Genomic DNA, 11,916 nt, shown 5'->3' with positions numbered 1-11,916 from the left:
GCTAAGTTGTGTTTTCATTGTCATTTGTTTCAAGAAACTTTTTAATTTCAGCTTTCTAGTATCCACTTATGTTCAAGCAAAGTGTTGTTCAGCTTCCAAATGTATAGTGTTTCTTTTTCTCCTTTATCCTCTTATTAATTTCTAATTTTGTAGCATTGTGGTTTGAGAAGATGCTTGGTATTATTTCTATGTTTTTCAGTTGACACTTGCCTTGTGACCTAAAATGTGATGTCATGTTGAGAACGTTCCATGAACACTGGAGAAGAAGTTATACTGTGCTTTTTTGGGGGTGTATTAGTGTATAAATATCTATGAGATCGAGTTGGTTTATTGTGGGGTTTAATTCTTCCGCATCTTTGTTAACTTTCTTTCTGGTAGTTCTATATTCTCTTGAGAGTGGCGTATTGAAGTCTCCAACTACTATAGTAGTGTTGTCTTTTTCCTTTGTCAGTTTTGTTAATTTTGTTTTATATATTTTGCAGCTCTATTATTTGGTGCATAGGTATTTATTATTGTTATGTCCTCTTTTTCTATTGACACTTTTAATCATTATGTCATCATATGTCATCCAATTCTTTGTTTTGTGATGGTTTTTGCATTGAAATTTATTGCTACTCCTGCTTTTTTTTCTGGTTGCCATTTGCTTGGTATATTTCTTCCCCACTCTTTTATTTTTGGTGTTTCTTTATCTTCACTTTTTAGGAGTATTTCTTGTAGATAGCGTATTGATGGATTTTGGGGTTTTTTTAATCCAATCTGTTACTCTTTTTCTCTTCAGTGGTGCATTTAAACTATTCACATTCAGATTAATTATTGAGAGGCAAGGTTTTATTGCTATCATTTTGTTGAGTTCTTTTTGGTGTTCTTGCTAGTTACTCTGGTCCCTCTTGCTTTCTGTGGCACCTCTGAAAGAAGGATGTCTCTCAGTGTTTCCTGCAATGCTGGTCTTGTTTTTACATACTCCCTTAGGTTCTGCTTTTCTGAGAACATCTTGATAGCTCCTTCATATTTGATGGACAATTTTGCTGGGTACAGTATTCTTGGTTGAGAGTTGTGTTCTTTGAGTGTTTGATATATGTCATTCCATTGTCTTCTCACTCTCATGATTTCTGGTAAGAAATTGGCACTTCATCTTATTTGCTCTCCCTTATAGGTTACTCTTTGTTTCTCCCTCGCTGCTTTCGGAATTCTCTCCTTATCTTTGATTCTGGCAAATTTGATTATATGCCTTGGTGTTTTTCTTTTAAGGTCTATTCTATATGGTGTTTGCTCAGCTTCTTGAATATATATTCTCTCATTCTTCATTACACCTGGGAAGTTTTCTTCTAATAATTCTTCCACAACTTTTTTGGTGTCTTTACTTGCTTCTTCTTGTTTTGGGATCCCAATTATGTACATGTTATTTCTCTTGATGGTGTCCCACATTATTCTTAGGTTTTCTTCTTTTTCCTTTCTTTTTGATTCTTTCTGTTCTAGCAGATCAGTGGTGACAATTCTATCTTCTATTTCACTAATTCTGTGTTCCATCTCTTCAACTCTGTTCACATGTCCCTCCGTCATGTTGACAGCATCTGAAACATTGGATCTTATAATTTGGATTGTGGTTTCTTGTTTTTCCAGAGCCTCTAATACCTTGTTTGTTTTATCTGCATTGTTTTTGGATTTTTTTTAAGCTCTTTCTGGTTTTTGCTTTAAGTGTCCTGTAATTCTTCAAGTCTGTCTTTCATCCGTTGAAAATATTCAATCATTGTTCTTTTCAATTCTGTGTCATAAAGTTTCATCAGACTTTCTGGCTTGAGGAAATCCATTGATACTATGTCACATTTTGTGGGTAACATCTTGCTTTGGACTTGTGTAGGGTGTGAGGTAGCCTGCTTATGCGACATTGCTGTGGTAGAGTTTTTCATGCCTGAGGTGATAGCAGGTTCTTGATCCAGAATAGTGTGGGGCAGCTAACCTGCCTGTGTTTTTCTCTGAACTTCTGACCCAAGGGAAGATTTGCCTCAATTTGGGAGGGAAAAGGCCTGTAAAAGCACTCTTCTATCACACAAGTGTTATAGCTAGGGCAATCCAAGGTGCTCTGGGCTAAAGGCAGTTAATTGACTGGATGTGAGGAGATGCAAGGTAGAGTGTAGAGATAAAGGGCAGCCATGCACACATGCAGATGCACACAGGTCAAGCACTCACATAGGGCAGTCACACACACACACACATGTTTGCAGGGTGGGTGTGCATGCAGACACATGCAGGGCAGGCATTTGTGGGGACCTGAATGGAAAACCAGGAAGTGTTGGTTTTCACCTCCAGAACTATGTCTACTGCCTCACTTGAGCTCCAGGTGTCTCACTCTTTTCTGTTTGACTTACGGGGTCCCATGTAGTCCAACAAAACAGCAGTGATCCCCACAAAATACCTCACTCAAAATCAAGCTGTCCTGCTCACTCACTGCTCCTGGTGGGTCACTCTCAGTGGGTTGCTCTGGGTCAGCATCACTCCCAACTCAGTTCACTGTTTTTTGAAGGTGGTGCAAATTCAGTTTCTTCCTAGTTAATAGCCATCCCTGGCAGCTGACGATGTGGCAGCTGCTGCTGAGGACCCCAAATAACTTTTAAATATAAAGGCCTACCCACCATGTCCCAACTGATTTAAACAAGAGGCTTCCAGCCCACAGCTGATAGTTAACGAAATAAAAATGACCAATCAGCTTATACTCGATGGTTAATGAGAGCAAAATTGACCAAACAGTTTAACCATACAACAACAAAAGGGGAAATGAACCAGCAGGCAGCAGCTGGACAGCAGCTGTGCAGACTTAGCTCTGGGCGGCTGGGTGGGAGGTAAAGCATATGATCCTGTGTGTGAGAGAAAGAGTTAATAGGAAAGGAGTGCAATACAGGGAACTTCATATGGAACCCATGGAATGTCTCCAGTGACCTGGCTTAGTGTGGCTGGGGACCTGACTCAGGGAGGCAAGTGTTGGAGAGAATTGCCATAGACGTGGACAGCACCAAGGCATGCGTGACGCAGACGGATGAAATTGGGCCACTTCCAGTCAGGAACTGTATTCATACTTTCACCAGCATTTCTCAGGTGAGGTTTCCCCACTTGCTCCTCCTATGGGCACACAGGCACAAGCTTTGTAAACAGGACAGAGGAACTATTTGTCCATGTTTGTGTTACAGATATTGGTAGTTTGTTCACATAAATCTCCAATTTGTTTGTGGAGTGGAGTTCATGAAGCTGTTCATGTTTAGTTTATAATCTTGAAGTCAGAAAGTTCCCTTGAGCTGGACTATGAATGAGGGCCTGTGGGCTGGCACATGGGGCATACGACAGGACCTGGGACAAGGGGTGTCTTCCCCTCCCCCAGGGGCAGCTGACAGCCTTTGGCCACCCCAGGGCTCACATGCCTTTGTCAGTGCTGTGGGTGTGTCTGGTTCACAGCAAGGTGTGCTGTCCAATGACCCTGGCAGCCAATCTACTCTGTGGCCTCCTGCCCTGGTGAGAGCTTCCTCAGACCTGAGTAGACTCACCTGCAGCATTCTTACAAAGTCTGTGACATCATTTTACAGGGCTTGTTTCTTTTACAAAACCACACCTGATGATTTTATAATTTAATAAATCAACTTGAATCAGAGCATATGCTGACCCTCCTGAGGGCTCCTGTCTGGTTGCTTCAATTCACAGCCCCATGGTGGTATGCAGAGGCCTGTCCCCCCAGCGCTCAGGGCCCCAGACACCTCCTGCGAGGTGCTCACTTCCAACCTTTCCATTAGCAGCGGTATGGCTAAGTGCTTGCACCACCCCAGATCTTGGAGCTAAGCAGCATCACCTGATGAGCTGTGGTAAAATTTAGAAATTTAGAAAACATCTTTGCAACTTGCCACCTAAGTCCTCCATCAGCGGCATCACTTTTTGCCCTCTGCTGTGCAAATGCTTAATTTGGTGTATGTCTTCTATCTGATGTGATTTCACCACGAGCGGCCTAACAGCTGAGATATACCTTGATTTTTAAAATCTGATAAAAATGATTGTTATGTACAAAGACAGACCTTGTGTTCCAGTGTGCTGGAGTTTATTTTATGAAGCTGAAGCTGTAAACACAAGCGGTAGAGGGCTGCTGATGTGTTACTTCTCCTTATGTGGCCCAGAAGGAGCGTGAAAGCTGACAGTGCTTGATGTCTACTGGCTGTGTCACTTGAATGACTTACTCTGCTGTGATTTACAGTGGTCCTGGGGCTACTGTGGGGGTCTTTCTCATACAGGACTCCAGGGCTGGAGACATCCAAGCTTGGCCTGCCATTTCAGGCCCTGAAGACGTGAAGGCCTTGTAAATTGTACTGACCCTGGGTCCACAGTGGAGGAGGAGGGCAGGAAACACCTCTCTTCATGAATCTGTGGTAGTCCACAGAGGGCCTCTGGTGTTCCATCCCAGCAGGCCCTGGCCTGAGCTGTAGGGCCCAGCCCTACCCTTGATGGAGGAGGCGCAGCTCCTGGCTAGCTCCCACCTCCTTTCCTTTGAGTAAAGTCATCAGTGAGGTCAGGAATGCCCAGAGGATGGAGGCAACTGTTGGCAGCAGTCAGGGGAGGAGTCAGCATTTCTGCCTCAGGGGAAGACTGAAGGCTGTAGTTGGGCAGCATGGCATGGCTCCACCCCAGGGGCTACCTTCTTTTGCGGGCACAAGTCTCCAAGCGGACCAGCTCCTCACAGGACTGGTAAAAGATGCTCAACTCCTTGGCACCCCAGCCCCTCCAGACAGCTAGGCACCACTCTGAGTTCTCATCTGCGAAGGCGCACACCACTGTGTCCTTGGATACCACCGCTGCATCCATCAGAACCCTGCAGACAGAAGGGCTGGGGTGAATCCAATGGCAAGGGCCTTCATTACCACACGATGGGGCTGTACATAGTGGGTACACCCTTGCAGCCAGGATGGGTCCCTAGACGCTCCTTGTGGCCAGCATCTAGGCTTACAAGGTGTAAGATTGGAGATGTCACTTTTGAAGTCACCACCGGGGGGCATTCTGTGACCTACTGCCCACAGGACATGGAGCTCTAGGGAACATCTGCTGGCAGATGGCCGGATGAATGTGGCTTTAGGGAAGTGTCCCTGCTGTGCCACTCTTCTAGGCCTGGGGACGGTAGCTCTCCCAATCTGCAGGGCTTTGAGGCCTGCGTCCCGTCCCACCAAGCCTACCAAGCTTCTGTGCCCTGCTTGCTGCCCTGCCTGCTGCTGCGTCCATCACTGGGTACATTGTGCTCAGCAGCACAGTCTGGGTGCCTGACTCCAGCTCTCTGCAGCCTGCCTGTGGTGTGACACAACAGCCAGAGCAAACTCACTGCCTGCAAGCAGATTCACATCATTGAGAAGCCCTGGTCTAGAGCACAATTGCTCTGTGGGTTCTGGGCTATAATGGGCTGTGATTCTGCAACACTTGGAACATTCTGACAGGAGACTAGCGGCCTTTCTCCCACTGAGTGGGTGCAAACACCAAAGGTTCCTGGTTAGTCTAACTCATTACCGGTGAGTTGGAGCCAACACATAGCTGACCCTCAGTGGGTTTTCAGAGGCTGTAAATTGTACAGGAGGCTTCCCAACTTTCTTGTGGAGCAGGTAGAACTATCTGAGAAGTGCTACCTTTGGAAGCATGCCACTAGAATTCTGTAGTTTGTTGTTGTTTTGTGCTGTCAAGTCACCTGTGAATCACAGAGATGCTATGTACAACAACTCTGAAACCTGTCCTACCCTGAGCTAATTTTATCGTCTCTGACAGACCTAATCCGATTTTTCCAGCCACTGAGTCAATCCATCTCATCTTCGGTGATGTCCTCCTCCAAGGACTGGTCCCTCCTGGCCATGTGCCAAAAATATGTCCGACAGAGCTTCAAAATATTTACCCCCAGGGAGAAGCCTGGTTTCACCCTTTCTAGAACAGACTTGTTTGTTTTTGTGGTAGTCCATGGTATGTTCAACACTCTTCTCCAGCACCACAACTCAAATGTGCTGATCTTCTATAATTCTTAGTTATTGTCCAGCTGTCTGATGTATAACAAGTAACTGTGAAGACTATGGACTGTAGCAGGTGGACCTTAGTCTCCACACTGACATCATTGCTCTTCAATACTCTAGCAAGGTCCCAGACAGCAGACTTTCCCCAATGCAATTTGTCTTTTGATTTCCTGACTGCTGGTGCCAAGAGTATGGACTGTAGAACCAAGGAAGCTGAAATTGCTAACTATCTCAATCTCTTCTCCATCTATCATGGTGCTGCCAATTGGTCCAGTGGTGCGAATCTTTGTTTTCTTGATGTTGAACTTCAATCCATACTGGAGCTTCTTGACCTTCTGCAGCAACTGCTTTAGGTCCTCCTAAGTTTCTGCAAGCAGGGTTACGTCATCTGCACTAGTCAGGTTGTTAATGAATCTTCCTCCAATCCTGATACTACATTCTTCCACATAAAGTCCAACCTCTCAAATGATCTGTTCCACATACAGATTGAAAAGGTATGGAAACAGGATGCATTACTAACGCACACCTTTCCTGATCCTGAACCATGCACTGCTCTATTCTCAGGACTGCTTCCTGGTCCGAGTATAGGTTTCACATGAACACAATGAAGTGTTCTGGGATCCCCATTTTTCTCAGAGTTAGCCACACTTTGCTGTGATCCACACAGTCAAATGCCTTTGCATAGTCGATTAAACACAGATGGACATTCCTCTGCTTTTGGCCAGGATTCATTGTTTGTTATGATGTCCCTAGAGCCACAGTCTCTTCCTAACCTAGCCTACACATCTGGCAGTTCTCTGCTAATGTACTGTTCCAACAATTTTTGTATAATCTTCAGCAGGATCTTGCTTGTGTATGATATTAGTAATACTGTTCGATAACTTCTGCACTCTTTCAGGCCACCTTTTTTTTTTTTTTTAAATGGGAATAAATATGGATCTCATCCAATCAGTTGGCCAGCTAGTTGTCCTCCAGATTTCTTGGCATAACCTGGTGAGCACATCCAGGGTAGAATCTGTTTGTTGAAATATATCAGTTGGTATTTCATCAATTCCTGGGGCCTTGGTTTTTCCAGTTTCTTCAGAGCAGCTTGAACTTCCTCCTTTATCACCATTGCCTCTTGATCATATGTTGTTTCATGAAATTCTTTTGTGTCTGACAGTTCTTTTTGATACACCTTCCATCTTCTTTTGATGTTTTCTTGGTCATTCAACATTCTATCCTCAACATCCTTAAGTATTGCAATGCTAGGCTTAAACTTGTTCTTTAGTTCCTTCAGCTTAAGAAATGCCAAGTGAGTTCATCCCTTTTGATTTTCTGACTCCAGTAAGTTAAAACTATTTTAACCACCAGGGACCTTTTGTGGTGGACACTGGCTAGCCATCAGCAGATAGCACTGCGGTCCATCCAACGGTGCATCCGGGCTGCAGCCTCCCGTGATTGCCAGTCTCGTGCACTGCATTGAACAGGTGTCTGTTCTTAGTGATGCCTGTGCTGGGATTGGGCACCTATCTGGTCCTGATGACACCTGTGCTAGGGGATAGACACCTGCCTGGTCTTGGCAATACCTATGCTGAGGGAGGGGCAACTGCCTGGTTCCTGGTAACATTGTGCTGGGGGATGCAACCTGATGAACACAGGTCCTCATGGCTTCTCATGCTCTAGCCCAGTGCTGCAGTCACTGGACACCAGCAGCAGGCTGGAGAGCCAGAGACACAGCTTCTGTCCAGCACTCATGCCTGATGTCAGCAGCTATTGGGGACAAGGCCCACAAAGCCACTTGGGCATGGAAGCAAATTTCATCTTCCATGAGTGACCCCTCAGGGAGCTGCTTGCCACAGACACATGTGTGGGTGTGCTGTCTTGTCTAGGAGAAATGGCCACATGAGATTTCTCCACCTCTTCTCATTCTTACTAAACTAAAACCAACTACCTTGTTAACTGGTGTGACCACTCACATCATGAGGAAAAGGACTGAGAGTCACATGGGAACCCTTCACATGTGCACATGTACATACATACACACAGATACAGAGGCTGGAAACACACGTTTGTCCCGAGGGGCCACCTGAGAGGAGGCTGGAGCAGTGCTGCCTGGTGAGGGTGACCGCCTCCCAGGCCTCGAGCCTGTCTGAAGCTCTTGCAGAGCTGGTCCTTGGCTAGGGCAAGGTGCACTGGGCAGGTGGCACAGATGACCTGCTGCTATCTGGAAGGATTCCTCCACTTTGATTCAATGGCAGTGAAATGCTAGCAATAGAGACACACCCTATCTTCAAAGATACACAGGGTACCCCAGAAACAGGCAGTTCTCTTGAACTTGGCCAACACTCCCACAGTCAGACCCAGATGGCTGCCCAGCTGAGCCATGTTACCTCTGTACCTCAGGGCCAGGGTGCTGACACTGGGGTGTGGGGATGAAAGGGTGAGGCCTCCCTGCAGGGACATGAAAAGGAGTCCAGCCTCTAGATGCTCCTATCTTACCCACGGTGAGTCAGTTCTCGGGCCTTCAGCACAGCTACGACGTGGCCTTGCTGGACACCTGTCTCCTTCTCCAGGCCGATGAGGACAATGTCTCCATTGCGCCTAGGACACCAAACGAGAAGGCATGTGTGCTTGGCAAGAGAGGGGCTGGCACAGACATGACCCTAACCCTAACAATGGCCAGTCTACGTGAGGACAGCAGTGCTGAGGGCCCCAAGCCAAGGCAGGAACGCCTCCAGGGCACCTCGGATGCCTGTGCCCCACTTGGCTACACATGACCTAGTGGGTAGGTGCTGCAGGCCTTGTTTCAGAAAACCTGCTCAAGTGCCTCCTGGACAGGTGACTTGCTGCCGCCAGGGCACCTCAGACAAGGAGGGGTGCCCAGGGAGGCAGGGCGGGGCATCATCTGAATGCTTCAATCATAGCAGACTTCTAGCAAGGACACCTGGTCCATGGATGCTCAAGCACCCCAGAAACAGACTGCTACAACAGAGGACTCATGCTTGGCCTCAGCAGGCATATGCTGAGGCTCTGGAAGCTGCACAGCCAAAATGGAAGAGCCCTCCTGGAAGTTGAGTGTGTGGCTGACTGCAAAAGGAGTCCTGCTCAGGGTTAGCAGGTTGCCCCCATCCAGTTGGTAACCTGTGTGTGTTGGAGCTGAACTGTGCCACACAGGGTTTAAATGCCAGATTTTCAGAAATAGAATATCAGACCATCTCTTCTGAGGTGCTCAGGTGTGTGTGAATTGGCTTGCTCTCAGCAGTGGTCTACACCACCCAGGATGCCTTGAACACCCCAGGACCCTCATTGTGCACTGCTGCCCAGAATGGCTTATAAGATGTGTCAAGCTGGGCAACTTACCTTGGGACCCAAATGAGGTCTTTAACAGCCAGGATCTTCACGGCCTGTAGGCGCTGGCCACAGGTTTCCCCGTCGACAGGGCTCAGGTCCTGCACAGACAGACCCGAGCAGGCCCCCAGGTCCAGTGACTGGTCAGGGTCCTCAAAGTCCGTGGAAAATGGCATGCTGGCCGAGCTGGCTGGGGAGCTGGGCAGGCTGACAGGGCCACTGGTGGCCGGATGGGGAGGCGAGGAGCAGGAGGACAAGGAGCAGTAGTCGGTCAGTGAGTCCTGGTGTGCAAGGATCTGCATGCCACGTTCTTCACTAAACATGATACTCATGTCGGCCAGGCCATCACCCTGGAGCTCCTGTGGGCTGGCTGCAGGGCTGCCTGTGGGGTCCAGGCCTGTTGGCCACACTGGGAACTTGTCCCGCAGAGGACTGGGGTCTCCACAGAAGTACCGGGCACACAGCTGGTAGGTGGCAGAGTGGTACATGACCAAGGAGTTGGCCTTGTCGTCCAGGCACCACACAACCTCCTCCCCTGTGCACTCAGAGCTGCATGCAATGGAGGTGACCACTGAGGGGGCTGAGTAGGGCTCCAGCCTTTGGTGGATGTCCAGGGAGGCACAGTCGACCACCAACAGGCCAGGCCCATTGCTGTACCAGACCTCAGAGCCGCTGTTGGCCACCTCCATGGCCCGCACGGGGTAGGGGTTCTGCCTTGCGTCCTCATCCGGGATGCTGAACTTGGACCTGTTGGCTGTGTGGGAGCACAGGTAGGAACAGCTGTCATCAGGGGTGCCTCGAGTCACTGAGAACACGGCCACCAGCCCGTCCGCCAGGCCTGCCAGCACCAGGTAGGCATTCTGTAGGGCAAGGACAGGGACAGGGTCAGCATAGACTCCAGAGCAGAGATGGCTTCATTCTCCACTGACACGGCCAAGAAAGGCCTTGATGTGCTCAAACAATGGGCCATCGTCCTTTCTTACTTTTTTTTTTTTTTAAAAAAAGACTCATAATTACTTTCCCCTCTCATTATCTCTGATAATCTCATAGGAACTTTAGTCTCTATGCAACGACAACACAGAGAGCTATGTTTGGCTTAGTGGAAAGTTATGCTTCCAAGCCCAAGGTGGGTGATTTTAATCTGCGGCCCTCATGCCTGGTTTAAATTGTTTTTGTCAAACATTCTTCGAAGCGGTATAGCACTGGCCTGTACATTGTTGTATAGAGGTAACTCATGGTTGCTGTGATGCTAAATAAACTCTGTGACACTGATGTGCCAAATGCGATAATGGTTACTCATGGTGGATGGTGTTTGGTGGATTTCCCGATTAAAACAAGCTTGAAAGCAGGAGTGGTATCCACTTCTAAAATGGCTTGCCTCCAGAAACTCTATGAACAGTGCTCAGGTCTTTTGTTCATAGGGTCGCTATGAGTTGTCTACGACTCAACAGCACTTAACAAACTTAAAAATAACAACTGGTGGCCTAGTGAGTGGTAAGGAGTTGCACTGTCAACCCAAACACCAGCTGTTCTGCTGGGAGAAGGTGGGCAATATCCTCCCATGTGATGTACTGCCTCTGAAAACCCGCCTAAGGGTCGTCCAGGAGTTGTTTTCCACTCAATGGCAAACAAAACATATAATTCCTGTGAGCCCAGGTAGCATGGCCCTGAGTCTGCCTTTACTACAGTCAGTGCAATATGTTCTAGGCTGACCTATTTTGTGGCACAGAATCAGAACCTGCTCCTCTTCCTGGCTGGGTGACACTTCACCCTGTGCATATGGCACTTTAGCCATCCACCTGTGGAGGGGCCCCTGGGGCTATGTCCATATCATGGCTCCTGATTCAGAGCAAACCCACAGCCATTCCCAAGGCTGTGCCATCCACACATTCACCATTGTGCTGGGGCCAAGGTGGCAGCCCTCACATCAGTCCACTGCACTGAAGGTCTTTAGGTTTCCTGATGACCTTACACTTGATCAAGCATGATGTCCATCCAGGTACCTCCTGATTACACGTCCAAAGTATATGAGATGACATCTGGCCATTTCTCTTCAAGGAATATTCTAGATCTTTATCCTCTAAGGCAGAAGTTGGTTTGTTAGTCTGGTAGTCCATGGTGTATTCAGTATTCTTTGTTAGCATTATAATTCAAACACAGCAATTCTTTAGTCTTCCTTAGCTGTCACATGAACAGGAAATCTGGAATCCAGCCCTGGAAGTGTGTTGGCGTCACCCAGCTGTCAAGAGGGTGTATGTGTGTGACCCAGCTCCCGAGAAGATGTGTCACTCAGTCCCCAGAGTGTGTATATCACCAGCCCTTAGAGAGGGTGTGTGTCACCCAGGCCCCAGAGAAGGTGTGTGTCACCCAGGCCCCAGAGTGTGTGTATCACACAGACCCCAGAGAAGGTGTGTGTCACTCAGCCCCCAGAGAAGGTGTGTGTCACCCAGCCCCCAGAGTGTGTGTATCACTCAGCCCTGAGAGAAGGTGTGTGTCACCCAGCCCCCAGAGTGTGTGTATCACACAGGCCCCAGAGAGGGTGTGTGTCACTCAGCCCCCAGAGAGGGTGTGTCAC

General features: G+C 48.0%; 1 protein-coding gene across 1 annotated transcript in view; it reads right to left on the bottom strand.

Annotated features, from left to right (window-relative positions):
- Positions 1-4,662: 4,662 nt before the first annotated feature.
- The window catches only part of LRRK1 (leucine-rich repeat kinase 1), a 194,752-nt gene continuing 187,498 nt past the window's right edge, over positions 4,663-11,916 (bottom strand). Inside the window, exons 32-34 of the mRNA XM_006900059.1 lie at positions 9,354-10,201; positions 8,493-8,594; positions 4,663-4,840 (exon numbers count right to left, since the gene is read on the bottom strand). Coding sequence (XP_006900121.1) covers positions 4,663-4,840; positions 8,493-8,594; positions 9,354-10,201 — 1,128 coding nt within the window. The remainder of the gene's footprint in view (positions 4,841-8,492; positions 8,595-9,353; positions 10,202-11,916) is intronic.

This window comes from Elephantulus edwardii, unplaced genomic scaffold (assembly GCF_000299155.1).
Source record: "Elephantulus edwardii isolate Elephantulus edwardi_28Jun2011 unplaced genomic scaffold, EleEdw1.0 scaffold00272, whole genome shotgun sequence".
NCBI classification, from domain to species: Eukaryota; Metazoa; Chordata; class Mammalia; order Macroscelidea; family Macroscelididae; genus Elephantulus; species Elephantulus edwardii.
Note: the sequence above shows the minus strand (reverse complement) of the source record. Positions and strands in the feature narration are given on the sequence as shown.